At 38.2% G+C, this 17296-nt stretch overlaps 1 protein-coding gene across 3 annotated transcripts in view; it reads left to right on the top strand.

The window, feature by feature from the left end:
• Myo61F (unconventional myosin 61F) overlaps window positions 1–17296 on the top strand; it is a 72747-nt gene that overhangs the window by 40104 nt on the left and 15347 nt on the right. For all 3 annotated transcript variants that reach the window (XM_089729260.1, XM_089729261.1, XM_028180128.2), the window contains 8 exons: window positions 5249–5405; window positions 6482–6597; window positions 8541–8611; window positions 9133–9524; window positions 10257–10469; window positions 14158–14420; window positions 15299–15468; window positions 16737–16891. In XM_089729260.1, the coding sequence (XP_089585386.1) occupies window positions 5249–5405; window positions 6482–6597; window positions 8541–8611; window positions 9133–9524; window positions 10257–10469; window positions 14158–14420; window positions 15299–15468; window positions 16737–16891 (1537 nt within the window). The remainder of the gene's footprint in view (window positions 1–5248; window positions 5406–6481; window positions 6598–8540; window positions 8612–9132; window positions 9525–10256; window positions 10470–14157; window positions 14421–15298; window positions 15469–16736; window positions 16892–17296) is intronic.

Raw genomic sequence — 17296 nt, 5'->3', positions numbered from 1 at the left:
AAGTATTGACTTAATGTTAATGACATCAGACATTAATCTCCGCAGGAAACGTACAAATAAAACGGAATAACATAAATTTCGTTATTAAATTATGAAAATTAGCTGTTTGAAGCTGGCGCTTTTTTTCAAAGTTACAACAATCTTTCACCAACGACTTTCATTGTGAAGGAATATAACATCGTGTAATAAACGAATGTTCGTCCGATGCGGGAATGGAACTCGCGTACCTCGGACAAGCAGTTAGGGGTGCTACTACGGAGTTAATCAAAATTAATCTGATTATATGATCCCCACTCGATGCCGGGCCGATGTCTCCATATTGTCCGATCTGTGGCGTAGCTAAAGCCTTCACGGGCCGTAATGTTTGGAAGTGCTTTTCTTGCGAATTGTGAAAATGAACGTGGAGTGCCGAATAATGGACGAGTGTACTGACTTATCAACTAGCCGTACAGTCAGACAGATGGAGACTAATTGAACTAAAACTAAAATTTTAAATGTTTTACACAATTCCAATTTGGGTCCTTGGTAATTATGGAAAACCGTTACCTCAAAAACATAAAAAAAAACTTACTGCTCTCCTCCTCCTCCTTGCGTCGTATTATAGAATGCTGAGGGTCGTGACCATCCTTCTGTATGACTTCCTCTGGGTCGATCTTTCTCCATTTATCTCTGGCGGTGTGGTGAGCGTTGTGAACTGTAGATTCAAGAGCGGTGCGGCTAACGTACATTCCAACTCCATACAAATTTGAGTTAACTTTTATCTAGCTATCGAGAACTTTAAAAAACTCGCTCTAAGGACACTGGTCTGACCATATTATGCCGCGACCCCGGGGTCCTTATCCATTCACTTCTCCGGTCACGATGAGCCTCTCGTGGTTGTTTCAATATTCCCTTGCTATGCGACCGAAGTATTCAACAACTTAACTTACTACATACCTTTTTATTATAAATATTTGATGAGATATACCCTCGAAATATATTTCATTTAAAAAATTGTTTGCTGCCGGCTGGGGCCCATAAGATTTTGTTAGAAATCAACATTAACGGGAATCACCATTCTGCCCATTACTGCCGTAATGAAGAGTAGCATAGCCGCTGTACCAATACAACCGAAACGTCGTTCTAATGTCGACTCTCATGACCGGCCTCCAACATCAGGTATTACAATTAATAAACAAATCAATAACCATGAACGAAACATAAACAGTGTTGGCCATTAGTCAAGATCACTTAGCAATGTTCATTATTGAAATGCGGGTTGCGATTTGTCTACAAACAAACCTTGTTTTAACCTTTTTTGGTATTACATAATGACTTAGAACAAATAGTTTTATACCGTATCATCTATCACGCACAGCCGCATTCAAACTCGCTGCTCGTCTGAAGTTAACAAGAAAACGTATAATTGTTGAGAATATGAATTGAACCCGAGTGAAAATCGCTTAAAGTTTTATTCCCAACTAGCGGCTCGCTCTGACTCCGCTCGGGTCTTTAACAAAAATTTCAACGATATTTGACGTTGTTTTATTTTTTAAAATAAAAAAAAAACACTTATTGCGGCATAACTATAATAGTAAGACATATGCGGTCGCGACACTTTTTGTAAATAATTATGTGTTCTACAAAGTCGCATTAAATTATTTTATTCTATCATCAATAGTTTTTGCAGGGCACGCGATGTAAAGAATATTTTAGGTAATTATTTAACACTTAGGGTTACATTATTGGAGTTTTAGTAAGGATCCCTAATTAAAAAAAATATATATTATATAGCCTATGTCACTCGGGAATAGTATAGCTTCCAAACAGTAAAATAATTTTTCATATTGGTTCAGTAGTTTCGGAGCCTATTCAATACAAACAAACAAACAAATCTTTCCTCTTTATAATATTACTAGCGACCCGCCCTCGCTTCGCTTCGGAAACATTAAAACACACATGAAACAAAAAAAAAAAAATATATATATTTTTTTTAAAAAGTAGCCTATGTTCATCAGAGACAATGTCGGCTTCTAATGGAAAAAGAATTTTTCAAATCGGTCCAGTAGTTTCGGAGCCTATTCGAAACAAACAAACAAACAAATCTTTCCTCTTTATAATATTATATATATATTTTTTTATTTATTGCTTAGATGGGTGGACGAGCTCACAGCCCACCTGGTGTTAAGTGGTTACTGGAGCCCATAGACATCCACAACGTAAATGCGCCACCCACCTTGAGATACAAGTTCTAAGGTCTCAAGTATAGTTATATTAGTATAGACAATAAATAATAAATAAATAAATAATAATAATATAGAAAAGAATGAAGAATTATTTACTGTCATAGTCGAGACGGTTACAATGACTTTCGTTTTGATTTTTTGGCAGAATAGATAAGACGATGATACCGATCTGTGCGAGTTCATAAAAACCTTTTCAAAACAGAACCGAACCAAAACAATGCGGTCGTGAATTGCGAAACGTAAACAAAATTGACCGACCTTTTGGCTAGATCGTGCAATAGTCGAATAGGGGTTGCTGAGTTATTTTCTTTTTATTATTTTTTCCTACCTAAGCTGAGCCTTGAGAGGCTATTTCAGCGTAACCTTAACTAGTAGGTGAGCTCACGGGGCTCAAACCGGAGTGATGCTAACACATCCTAGCAAGAGCACTTCGATCAACAATAGCAACTGTTGATCGAAGCAAGAGCAGTGCAGAATCTACCACCGGTCCGGAAACGCGACCCACTGAGAAGATCCGGCGAGAAACTCAGTGGGCTGTGTCTGTGGGTTAATTCGCGCGTCGAGCTCTTCGTCGCAAACGACGGGTTCGACGAGGACGGTGACCGGTGCTTGCCTAAAAGCATCGTTAATGGATCGGGAGGATCTGTAATGACGTGTTTTTGGCGACGTCGACGATGCTGACTTATTTGTTTTCGTAAGCTTTAACCTACCGAGCATAACAGTGTGTATTTGCACAGAGCATCGAGCGGCTTGGTTCTGCCCCTGGCATTGCTGAAGTCCATGGGCGACGGTAACCACTCACCATCAGGTGGGCCGTATGCTCGTCTGCCTACAAGGGCAATAAAAAAAAAAAAAAAGACATCCGTTCTCAAAAATGAAGACAAATTCTATTGATGACCCTGAAGGAGCGCGGCGTTTATCAATGCGGTCATTGATCTTTAAGTTTTACACACTTTACATTGAAGGTTCGTTATTCCTATAATAACAAACATAAGTAATTGTAACCATAAAAATAAATAGAAAAATTATTTTGTTTTTCCGTTGTAATGTTATAATGTTCTATTGTAATCTATACTAATATTTATCATTCTACAGTGGTTTTTACGGATGTTCCGTTATAACAACTGAACCATGCATCCGATCGACTTGAAACTTGGTATCCATGTAGTAAATACATGTACTTAATGGATAGGCTAATATTTATATGAGTGTTGGACTCGCTAATAATAATGACACAATAAATGATAATGTTAATTTTAAATGCCCAGCGAAGCGGGCGAGTACGGCTAGTTTTCTTATACGATTATAACTGAACAAAATTTTTACATAATAAATCTCCATTAAATATCGCCAACCTTATTATAATGCCACGGACATTAACCGGATGATAATAAAGAGTGTCGCATGTTACCGCAAATGTCGGGTAACACAGCAGAATACCACCAATCCGTTTTTACCTAATTCGACATTCGGTGGTAACAAAAAAGATAGCGAAAATCATCGACAGTGACATTTCGGTGAAATGTCGCGAAAAGGGTCCGGGCTCGCTCGATACTAATAAATGAGTCGACTATTATCAAAGCCGGCAATCTGACTTTTGGACAATTATTGGTAAATCAGAAAAACGCATTATTGACTTTGTATTCCATTGGCAGTCACAAAACTCTTCGGAACGACATCTTATATAAATAACAGGTTAACATTAACCTTTATTTAATGCAGGTTTTGAACCGTATTCTTTGAAGGAGACGATTATATTCAAATCAATCTGTATTGAAATATCAATAACATTTTTTTGTCCAAATGCACAGATTGCCACCTTTGATAATAGACGACTCAAATAACAAAAAAAAAAGACAGCATTAAATTTTCTTATACACGATTACAAATGCATATATATACAACTAGCGGCCCGCTCCGGCTCCGCTCGGGTCTTTAACAAAAATTTCAACGATATTTGACGTTGTTTAATTTTTTTTAAATAAAAGAACACGTATGCGGCATAACTACAATAGTTGTAATTAATAATGTGTTCTACAAAGTCGTAGTCGATGGACAAGCTCACCTGGTGTTAATGGGGTTACTGGAGCCCATAGACATCTACAACGTAGATGCGCCACACAAGTCTCAAGTTTAATTACAACGGCTGCCCCACCCTTCAAACCGAAACGCATTACTGCTTCACGGCAGAAATAGGTAGAGCGGTGGTACCTACCCGCGCGGACTCATAAGAGGTCCTTCCACCAGTAAGTACCTACCCCGGATACACATTCGGAAGTAACGATGCTACACACATACAAACAGAAAGACAGGGCTATAATTAAGACAGCTCTGCTAGCGTCTTAGCTAATTAAACAAACAAAACATTAACATTATTTAAACTAAACCATAAATAGCTATTCCAATGTTTATTTTTCCCATCAAATTGCCTTACAAATAACTTAGGTCTCATTAAATAGTTTCGAGCGTCACATTACGGATAGCCATCCGTGTGGATAGTTCGTACAATGGGCTTCATGCATTTCATATACTACGAATTGCTCCTTGAAAGGATAACAAAGTTACGGTGAGCGTTGATTTATGTTACATCTGTATATTGTGATGCGCCCTTATGTGTAAAAAAACAGCCGACGGGGGCTAATTGTAACTCAAAAACCCCTCGAAGCTACTGGGTTGACTAGTGAACGATCTCACAGGGCTCAACCTGAGAGAATTTGCTAACACTAGCCCTAGCAAGAGCAGTGCTTCGCAGAATCTACCACCGGATTGGAAACCCGACCCACTGAGAAGATCCGGCGAGAAACTCAGTGGGCTGTGTCTATGGGTTAATTCACTCGTCGAGCCCTTTGTCGTAAGCGAGGGGCTCGACGAGGACGGTGACCGGTGCTTGAAACACCGTTAATGGATCGGGAGGATCCGTAATGACGTGTTTTAGGCGAGAAACTCAGTAGCTTAGGTCGTACAGCAGCTCGATAATGAGTGGATACCCTTCAGCAATAAAGTTCAATTTCGTTTGTTGGCAGGCTCATTAGGCCAGTTTCCGTACAAGGCGTGATGGAGCACTCCCTGCAGCATCGCGAGCGGGTCGGAGTCCAAGACTTCGTTTTGCTGGAGGACTACCGATCCGAAGCGGCCTTCATTGATAATTTGAAGAAACGTTTCCATGAAAATATTATTTATGTAAGTATTGTATTTATTAACAGTTAATTGAAGGGTAGGGAATTTTTAAGAACAACATATCTATAGATATAGTGAGAAAAGATTTTCTTTCGTAATTTTTCGGAAAAGTTCGTATTTATCGTGCTCTCTTAAATAGCTTCAGTACCCATCAAAATAGCAAATTAAAAAATAGCAACAACTCAGAGGTATTTTGGCAAAGTTATTTTATGGTCACGAACATAACAATTATTACTTTAAAGTATCGGGAACTCATTTCGTATAATACACTGGTAAATATCCCGTTTTAAGTAATAATTGTTATGGTTGTAACATCTCTATATTATACAATGACATTATTCATTTTGACATTTGACGCTAAACAATAAAGTTCCATATTAATGGATATGAAAATGTCACTCATTTTAAATGGTCATTCATTGACAGTTCGAGTGTCATCGTATTTCGATAAAGATCCGAGTTTTCTCGAAGGAAAATAATTTCTCACTACATCTATTCTAGCTCTTAGACATCGCAATATGAGACTCCTTGAGAGCCGAGGCAAAAGACTTAACAAATTTATACAATTTTGTTGCTTCCTACCCTCAAATCGGAACGAAAGACGGTTTGAAATGTGATGTAGACATTCTAATTTGTAACGGCTATTATCACGTAATAGAATAAATCGAAAAAATCTCTACTGAAGTCTCCAGCGAAAAAACTCGGGTCGATCCACTCAGTGGGATATCACCATAAAAAATTTAAAAATGCAATTGAGACTCTAACGTTATACCTTAAGCTACCATTCACATTGAGATGTGTATGACGTCTGGTGAGCTCAACTGGTCCGTGAGCACATTTGCCCATTACAAGTAATACACAGCTACGTATTTCTAATATCTTAAAAGGATGTTATAAAAAAGCATTTTACTAGTAGTAAGGAGTCTTGTGAGTCCGCACGCGCAGGTACCACCGGCCTATTTCTGCCGTGAAGCAATAATGCGTTTCGGTGTGAAGGGTGGGGCAGCCGATGTACTGTAAAACGTCCACCCATCTTGGCAATAAATAAATAAAAATAAAAATTATTATTTATCCCGCAGACTTACATCGGTAATGTACTGATCTCGGTGAATCCGTACAAGAATCTACCGATTTACACTGAAGAGAAAACCAAACTTTACTTCAAGAAAGCATTCTTTGAGGCACCGCCGCACGTGTGAGTATTACTTCATTTACATACGTACACACACGCATACAAACAGGACTCAGCCTTAAAAATATATCTAAATAAAAAACTTGTGATTCCGAAAGATAATTATATTCATTACTAGCTGACCCGGCAGACTTCGTAGTGCCTCAATCGATAAATAAAATACCTAAACTTTTGTATAAAATAAACTTAAAACAAACAAAAGGAATGCGTCCAACGGTGAATACATCAAAGGAAAAACAAAATTGTTATTTTTATTTCATTCCGAGCATTTTCATATTTATCTACCTTTTAAACCTTCTCTGGACTTTCACAAATAATTCAAGACCAAAGTTAGCCAAATCGGTCCAGCCGTTCTCGAGTTTTAGCGCGACTAACGAACAGCAATTCATTTTTAAATATATAGAAGATAGATTTAACTATGAGATTATATGGATAGATAAAATCTTATTTACTCCCGTGAAGCATCCTGCCTGATTTATGCTTAAAGAATAGAGTAGATTTGACCGTAAATTATTGCTATTAATAGCTTTTTTCTGAAGATGCACATTTGTTTTATAAACTAACGTACACAACTGGTAAGTGCGGTTGTCACCAATTAATTTCATCTCATCATAAGACTAAACAACACAATACATGAGTACTCTTAATTTGTTGTATGCTACTTCATTGTGCGTGACGTCATTTGTGGCTGAAATAACATGAAGTAACATTATTACAAGCCAAACTAATGCATAACGATTAATCTTATATGCTATGATAGAGGTTTAGATTGAAAAGAAGGAAAAAAAATTGGTTGTCTGTAAAGTCGATTTACGGACAATAGTTATACGTGATAATGTCAGTAGCAGAACTATTCGAAGTGCTAGGTCTGACGCTACGGGAGAAGAGAGATAAATGTGTCACAAGGCAATGCCTTGTTTTAAAGCTTAGATGGGTGGACGTGCTCACGAGCTCACAACCGTGGTGTTATGTGGTTACTGGAGCGCATAGACATTTACAACGTAAATGCGCCACCCACCTTGAGATATAAGTTCTAAGGTCTCAGTATAGTTACAACGGCTGCCCCGACCTTCAAACCAAAACGCATTACTGCTTCACGGCAGAAATAGGCAGCGTGGTAGGCTTGAGCCGATCGGGCCTCTCTATCGCTTGTTCCGCACTCTCGCTTGCGCGCTCAGGCTCAGGCGGAACGTGACACTTTTTCGTGCGTGCATCCGGTGTTCATTGATTCATAAGACGTTATCACGTTAGAATTTTATAAAACTTTAAATTCTAAACGAAGACTTTTATGAACACGTAATCAACAAAAGCCATTAATGTATTCCTCGTATCGTTGTGATAAGAACACAGTATTGTACGATACCCTACATAGTTCAATATTATCTAACCCAAATACGAAATTAAATAACAATAGGATCGTAACTGATAAATTTATTTATATTAATTTTGAAGTAAAATCCTTCGAAAGTCATCGTAAACAATAAAAATAGATTTGACGGTAGGTTCTCGTTAGTATACAGATGATGATGATTAAACTTGAACTGGTCGATATTATTTAGAGGCAACGCTATCCTTCCTTCACGTCAATCATCAGAACAACTCCTCAACAGCATAACTAGAAACCGAAACTTAAATCTAAAATAAAAAAGAAAAGGATATCAACAACGTGAGTGTGTGCGTGCGTGTGTGCGTGCGCGCGTGCGTGTTTGTGCATGCGTGCGTGTTTGCGTGCGTGTGAGGGTGCGTGCGCGCGCGCGCTTGTGTGAGTGCGTGCTTGCGTGCTTGGGTGCATGTATGTATGAGGGTGAGTGTGCACGTGCGTGCGAGCGAGCATGCGTGTGTGTGTGTGTGTTTATGTGTGTACATTTATTAGATTATACCGACAATAATAAAAATAAAATATCGGCTTATGGTGCAGATTCATAATAAAAAAAATCTGTTTTCAGTTTCGCGATCGCCGACAACGCTTACCGGTCTTTGGTTTACGAGCACAGAGAGCAATGTATTTTGATCTCAGGTAATTTATTCATTTCTTTAAGAACGCCATTTTTGACGGAATACATAGTTATTAAGTGGAGGGAAGGTGGCTTGACGACACCTCTGGCCCTGTCAAAGTCCAACAATACAATAGTTGGTGCATCTTTACCGAGTGAAAGCGCCCGTAAAAATCTTCATGACTCTTTCATAGCGATAGTTTCCAATGAAAAAAAGGTACGCCCATCAAAAAGTCATGCATATTAGTATGGTTTTGCTGAGTGCACATACTATTTAGATTACAATCTAGATTATAGATACTACTTGTACGATTTTGCTAATATGTACTGTAATGATGGTAATTTGTTTTGTGCATCAATAAATAAATAAAAAAGAAACAAATACCTAAAATCAGTTTGAACATAAAACAATTCAGCATTCACTGTAACTAATGATAATAATATCAAGGCTTATCTTACTTCCGTTGCAAAGGAACGTGACGTGATTAGTGCGTGAACCACAAAAAAAAAATTGTCAACAAAATTTTCCGTCTGACCCGTACAGGCGAATCCGGCTCGGGCAAAACGGAAGCGTCGAAGAAAGTTCTGGAATACATAGCCGCCAGAACGAACCACCTCCGGAACGTGGAAAACGTGAAGGATAAGCTGTTACAAAGCAACCCCCTGCTCGAAGCGTTCGGTAACGCGAAGACGCACCGCAACGACAATTCCAGTCGCTTCGGCAAATACATGGACATCCAGTTCAACTATGAAGGCGGCCCCGAAGGTGGTCACATCCTGAACTATCTACTAGAAAAGTCCAGGGTCGTCAGTCAGATGCATGGAGAGAGGAACTTCCACATATTCTATCAGCTACTAGCTAGCAGCGATCAGTCACTGATGACTCATTTGAAGCTTCAAGGAAGACCTGAAGCTTATAAGTACACTTCCGATTCGGTAAGTAATCTGTTCATTATTAGAAAAGACTAGCTGTACCCGTCCGCTTCGCTGGGCATTTAAAATTAACATTATTATTTCTCACCCTCACAAAGATTCTCATCATTAACGCCCCCGCAACTGGTATAGGGAGTCCAACACTCATATAAATAATAGCCTATCCATTAAGTACATGTATCTTCTACATGGATACTAAGTTTCAAGTCAATCGGATGCACGGTTCAGTAGTTATAACGGAACATCCGTAAAAACCACTGTAATTTTATATATTAGTATAGATAATCATCACACAAAATTATAATTATTTTTAAGGGATTTTATGATCTGGTAACTAAGACCTTTAGGTCAAGTCTTGTTTTAATGTATATTCTTATTTTTATGAAAAATGATAATATAGAGTGAAATTAAATGAAGATGATTAATTTAAGACATTAATCAACTGAGACGAAATTAAATGAAATGAGATGAGATGATATGGGATGAAATATAATCACAGTAAAGTGGTGGTTATTTACTTGTGAATTTTTTCAGTGGGATGTTTGGAGGATCCCGAGAAGCTACGTCGAGCGGCTTTGTTTCATTTTCCCAGATTTGTGCACTTTCACAGATATGAAACAGTTAATAAGTCACCGTTATTACACATTTAAACCTGTAAAAACACTTAACCATCCAAATCCCCATTTATCCAATGCGCCTGACGTTAATTTGAATCTTCCCAATCTCACTCCGCAGACCTCCCACATGAGTCAGAGAGCCAACGACCAGGAACAGTTCCGTGTCGTACAAGAGGCCATGAAGGTCATAGAAATCGGCGAGAGTGAACAGCGGGAGATCTTTGAGATCGTGGCCAGCGTCCTGCACCTCGGCAACGTGAAGTTCGTCCAGAATGACAAGGGCTATGCCGAGATCCTGTCCCACGACGCCAACAGTGGGAATGCTGCTGATGTAAGTGTCCTGCTAACTTATAGCATGTTAATGTTTCTCTTTATTAGATTGCGCTGGCTAGTGAAACTGGTGGTAGGACCTCTTGTGAGTCCGCACGGGTAGGTACCACCGCCCTGCCTATTTCTGCCGTGAAGCAGTAATGCGTTTCGGTTTGAAGGGTAGGGCAGCCGTTGTAAGTATACTTGAGACCTTAGGACTTATATCTCAAGATGGGTGGCGCATTTACGTTGTAGATGTCTATGGGCTCCAGTAACAACTTAACACCAGGTGAGCTGTGAGCTCGTCCACACATCTATGCAATAAATAAATATACTAGGAATTTTGGTCTAATTGGAATTAGGGTACTGGTGGTCTACAAGAAGGACTAACCATACCATTGAAACTCTATTATTTAACGAGCTCTCAACATGATTCGCAGTGTCCTGGAAAAACTGTCGTTTCCTGTACAGAGTCGGAATGAGGCATCTAGTTCCAATAGTACGATCTAAATATAGACTAGGAAGAGGATAGTTAGATTTTTCTACTCTTAACATTCTACCCGCAGTTATCAGTCTGCCCGTGATCATAGTGCTGCAACAGCGACTTAACCATGAGAATTTCGACTATGACTCTAAATTCCTTCTTTTCTTTTGGACATGTAGATTTAACCCATAATACTGATGAAAAATGGCAATCCTGTTCAAGCGCCTACGAAATATGTCAATATTTCTTGACTTAGATTCATTCACGAAGCAGTTGCTCTTGAGTTGTTAGGTCTCCTTCAGAGGCGCTCGGGCAGCTGTTAGCAAATCCCACCCCTCCTGGTTGAGCCTTTGCTCGCCCACCTCTCCTGGTGAAACTGGAAAGGTCTCCGTTCCACCAGTAATCCTTCAATCATAAATAAAAAAAATAAAAATATGTTTCTTGACTTGTCTGGCCGTAATTTTTAGGAATAAAACATATTGGCCTTCATATTGAGGCTTATTTACAAACGTCATTGGTTAGTACTCTTTTCGTGAATGTAAGATAATTTTTCTTTTGTAAAATCGTCTGATAGAACACAACGCATCTGTGCAAATAAATGAACGTAATTAAACACGTTCATTGTGTCCGACTCTGATAACTATATCTGTGCAAATCATATTAAATTATCAGCTAAGTACCTTCTTTGTGTATAGCCTTACACGAATTGGATGGAAGCCTCCGAAATGCATAAAGTCTTCATGGTACAAACACGTATGGCCACGGAGAATCACCAAATAGTTTTAAATCTGGTGGATAATTCTTTCTACTGGTGGTAGGACCTCTTGTGAGTCCGCGCGGGTAGATACCACCGCCCTGCTTATTTCTGCCGTGAAGCAGTAATGCGTTTCGGTTTGAAGGGTGGGGCAGCCGTTGTAACTATACTGAGACCTTAGAACTTATATCTCAAGGTGGGTGGCGCATTTACGTTGTGGATGTCTATGGGCTCCAGTAACCACTTAATAACTGGTGGGCTTGAGCTCGTCCACCCAACTAAGCAATAAAAATATATATTGCGTCGATTAATTAATAGTTTTTTTTTCTTCATTTTTATAATTGTCAAAATTATGACCAGTGCCTCCTTTTGTATGTATTATATGTATTATCTTTGTATTTGGGACCTCGTGACGTCATAAAGGAAACTGAATTGGATCTTTTAAATCCAGAACGTACAATTTTTAAAATAACGAACGGTTTTTCTTTTTTTATTCTTCATCATTCAATCGAAAAAGTTATGATTGTTATACCAAAATGATATTACGTCAATGCATTATGTTAGACTGTACACAATGGCACCGCATCTATTAATATTTACATAAACATTATAGAACAATGGTCTGAAGGTATATTTCGGTGCAACCGTATTGTAGATTCTAATACAAGTAATTGAATAGAAATAAATATTGAAACACTATTACGCAGTAAACGGAAAAAAACTTCAAAGGACAATAATACGCAATCCAGAAACAAGCAAATTAGTATAAAAAGTAATTTTAAGGAACGTCAATTAAATTAACTAAAAACATTATTTAATTACAATATTTGTAAAGTTATTCTTATTTAAACTTCATCAAATCTATGTCATAAAAATTGTACTATTTTTAAAACGTACATAAATAAATTTAAATGTAGCTAATCGTTGTCTATTGTTATAATATAATCTGTGGTTAAATCTATTGCTCATTTTGGCCCCAAATGACGTCATAAGGGCGTTGCGTTCGGTCACCTTTTTTTAAATTCACCCGGCTAATTATTTAAATAAAGATTGCACGAATATTAAAAAAGGTCCAGTTCCCTCCCGCATTTATTTAAAGTTTATAATCGTGTTATCAGTTCCGGAATTCCTATGTTTTGTAACATTGCTATCTAACGTCGAAAAAACTATGTGCATACTCCAGATACGTTTTGTTTCACACATTTATCGAAATCTACATTTTTTTATTGCTTAGTTTGGTGGACGAGCTCACAGCCCACCTGGTGCTAAGTGGGTACTGGAGCCCATAGACATCTACAACATGAATGCGCCACCCACCTTGAGATGTAAGTTCTAAGTTCTCAGTATAGTAACATATTACTCATTTTACTTTTATTTGCATAGTGCGATCTTTGTAACACCACTCATTGCGATTTTATCGCAATGCAAATTTTTCTATAATCCAATAGATATATATGTTATACCAATGGTCTTTCAATAATCCTTTTTCATCTATATATTAATACGGGAAGTAAAAACGTTGTACACCTTTTTACGAAAATTGCGCGGATGGAGGAGTATGAAATTTCTCACAGTTATAGAAAATATAGAGAAGGAGTGCAGAATACTAATATTTTTTTTAAATTATAGATTAATAATACATTAAATAAATAAAAAAATACATTACACACACTACCATGTATTTGTTACACAGATGCATATAGAATCTTTTATTTATTGCCTAAAGTCTGTGGTGAAATTGAGAAGAGGTTAATATTGTTTATCTTTAATATTATTTGTCTATAGTGTAGTCTTGGCGAAATCTGTAATTATAGAAGTTTAATCTTTGACAGTTTAATCTTTTAGTCTTTGACAATAGAACCATAGTAATGTTCAAATTTATAATTTCAATTAATTATAGTCGAATTTTGACTACTGCGGGACCACTATTATTTTGTTTGCGGATTTTAAGTCGCCGAGTTTCTTATACACACAAAATTATATATTTGATAATATTAATTATATAGTTGATAATAAATTAAATTATTTATTTATATTATGCTGTATGACATTTGTGTGCCCGTACTGATTTTGCCACAACGTCTATTTCTACTGCGAATCGGTGAAATGTTCTAAGAACGCAACGTCCAATAAGACATTTGCTCTTGCTAGGGTTCGTGTTAGCAACGTCATCAGGTTTGAGCCCCGTCAGCTCACCTACTAGTTAAGGCGACGCTGATATAGCCTCTCAAGGCTATCAGCTTAGTTAGGGGAAAAAAAATGACATTTAATAAAATTTAGATGTACTTTATATATTTTTGTTTCATCTTCTTTTTTCTATCTTCTCCTTTATATCTTAAGGTGGTTATCATGCATTTAGCCTACGATAACACTTCGCACCAGGTTGAATGAGATCACGTTCTTCCATATTCATAGATACAACAAGAAATTTTGAAATATATTCGACTCTATCGAATCTCTGTTCTCTTTTAGCTCCTAAAAGTGAACGCGATGGCATTACGCGAGGCCCTGACCAATAGAACGATAGAGGCTCGCGGCGACGTCGTCAGCACACCCCTGGACGTGGAACAGGCTCAATACGCTAGAGACGCTCTGGCTAAAGCTATATACGACAAGCACTTCAGCTGGCTGGTCTCCAGGCTAAACTCGTCGCTTGCGCCCATCGAGAAGGACGCTAAATCTTCTGTTATAGGCATCTTGGATATATACGGCTTCGAGATATTCCCTAAGAACAGGTAAGGATTTTTGATCAGTATTAACAGCTTAAGTGTGCAATGAGATCTGAGACATCCGTTCTTTTATGAAGGTCGTATTTTCAGTTTGATTTGATTTTTTCCTACCTATGCTGATAGCCTTGAAAGACTATTTCAGCTTCTCTTTGACCTGTAGGTGAACTCACGGGGCTCAAACCGGAGTGTTACTAACACTTGCGACGAAGGGCTCGACGAGTAAATTAACCCACAGACACAGTCCACTAAGTTTCTCGCCGGATCTTCTCATTGGGCCGCCTTTCCGATCCGGTGGTAGAATCCGCGAAGCACTGCTCTTGCCAGGGCCAGTGTTAGCAACACTTCCGATTTGAGCCCCGTGAGCTCACCTACACGTCAAGGAGAAACTGAAGTAGCTTCTCAAGGCTATCATCATAGGTAGGATAAAAACATTATAAAAAATTTAATGATAGGTTCACTTTCTTTTGTTTAAAGGCAATGGCGGTTAATTAAAAGGCGGTCGCTTGGCTGTTCCCCTGCCATAGTTTATCTGAATCTACCGCTAGTACGTCGGTTTTCAAAACAGAAAATGTACTAAGCAATAAAATATTTACACAATGTCCATTGTCTGAAACCCTGGTGGTAGGACCTATTGTGAGTCCGCACGGGAAGGTATTACCCCGCCTATTTCTGCCGTGAAGCAATAATGCGTTTCGATTTGAAGGGTGGGGCAGCCGTTGTAACTATACTGAGATCTTAGAACTCATATCTCAAGGTGGGTGGCGGCATTTACGTTTTAGATGTCTATGGGCTCCAGTAACCACTTAAAATCAGGTGGGCTGTGAGGTCGTTCACCCATTAAAGCAATTTAAAAAAAAAAACAGAAATAACCCATGAAATTTCAGCTTCGAGCAGTTCTGCATAAACTTCTGTAACGAGAAGCTGCAGCAGCTGTTCATCCAGCTCACGCTGCGGCAGGAGCAGGAGGAGTACCTGCGGGAAGGCATCGAGTGGGAGCCGGTCGAGTACTTCAACAACATCATCATTTGCGACCTTATCGAAGCTAGACATAAGGGTGAGAATGAAACTTCCGTATTTAATAAAATCACGAAGGCCATTAGTTATTATTATTATATTAATACGTGAAGCAAAAACTGTATTCATCACTTTTTACGAAAATTGCGCGGACGGAGGAGTATGAAATTTTCCACACTTATACAGAATATAGAGAAGAAGTGCACAATGCTAATTTTTTTTTTATATAGTGCATAGAAGGTACATTAAATCAATAAAGAAAACATTACGCACACTACCATGTATTTGACACAACACACATATAATATATATAAATATACTTTTGTTTATTTCAATTGTCAAACTTTTGTTAGTGTTTAAAGTCTGTGGTCAAATTGAGAATAGATGACTATTGTTTGTCTTTATTATTACTTATTTATAGTGTAGTTTTGGCGAAATCTGTGATTATATTATATAAGTAATACCAATAGAACCATTGACAATAGAACCATTGACAATAGAACCATAATAATGTTTAAACATAAAGTTTCAATTGATTAAAGTCGAATTTCGACTACTGCGGGACCACTAGTTTTATTAATTACACAATTTTTTTTAAAAATATGTACTACATAAAAAAGATTGCCACTGATGGCGGTGTCTACGACACAAGTCACCAGTATTATTATTATTATTATTATTATTAGATAATTAATTATCTATGTATATTGATAGGATGGAATGTTGGGAAGGAAAAAAATCGATCCTGATTTAAAAAAAAAACATTTTTAAAACGTTTTATTAACATTATTTACGCTCCATCATGTTAGTGCAGCTAAATGAAACGATAGTTTCATAAAAAATACATTACTTTACTTTTAAAAAAAAAACCAGCAATGAAACACAAAATCAAGAACAGCTGATGCTCGGATCAACGAACCCGCGGGCGCGGCACTGATACCGCGCTCCCCAAAATTTACAACTTTTTAGGTACAAAATGTTCGTTTTCGGAAAACTTTTCCTAACAACCAGTTTATACAAAGAATGTAGGTACATATCTGTGTGTGTGTTTTTTTATTGCCTTTGTAGGCAGACGAACATGCGGCCCACCTGATGGTAAGTGGTCACCGTTGATCATGGACGTCAGCAATGCCACGGGCAGAGCCAAGCCGCTGCCTACCTTAATGTATGTATGTGTTGTATGTAGTATGTGTTGCAAAATTGCATTTTGTTGTGAACGAATCCACGGGCGCAGCTAATACGCAATACGCGAATAAACAACACAGAGACGGAAATGTTACGATTGCTAAATGTATCAATGTACTCCAGGTATAATATCAATATTGGACGACGAGTGCCTTCGTCCCGGGGACGCGACAGACGCGAGTTTCCTGGACAAGCTGAACCAACATCTGGACGGCCACCAGCACTACAAGTCCCACCGCAAATCCGACACCAAGACCCAGAAGCTGATGGGCCGTGATGTAAATTTTTATTAATTTTTTTATTGCTTAGATGGGTGGACGAGCTCCTAGCCCACTTGGTGTTTAATGGTTAGCCCATAGACATCTACAACGTAAATGCTGCCACCCACCTTGATATAAGTTCTAAGGTATCAGTTGCCCCACCCTTCAAACCGAAACGCATTACTGCTTCACGGCAGAATTAGACGGGGTGGTGGTACCTACCCGTGCGGGCTCATAAGAGGTCCTACCACCACTAACTCCAATTATAATCAGTTCATCTCTCGATTTTTGTCGTCTCCTCACAGTCAGCAATTAGGGGGGATATTATTACCAATGTTTGTTTGTAACGGAATCTTTGAACGTCATTTTGACAGACTTCAAAACCCCCGATTAATTTGAAAATTTTCACACGCATGAAGTACC

The sequence above is a fragment of the Bombyx mandarina genome, chromosome 08, assembly GCF_030267445.1.
Source record: "Bombyx mandarina strain Sakado chromosome 08, ASM3026744v2".
Taxonomy (NCBI): Eukaryota; Metazoa; Arthropoda; class Insecta; order Lepidoptera; family Bombycidae; genus Bombyx; species Bombyx mandarina.
Note: the sequence above shows the minus strand (reverse complement) of the source record. Positions and strands in the feature narration are given on the sequence as shown.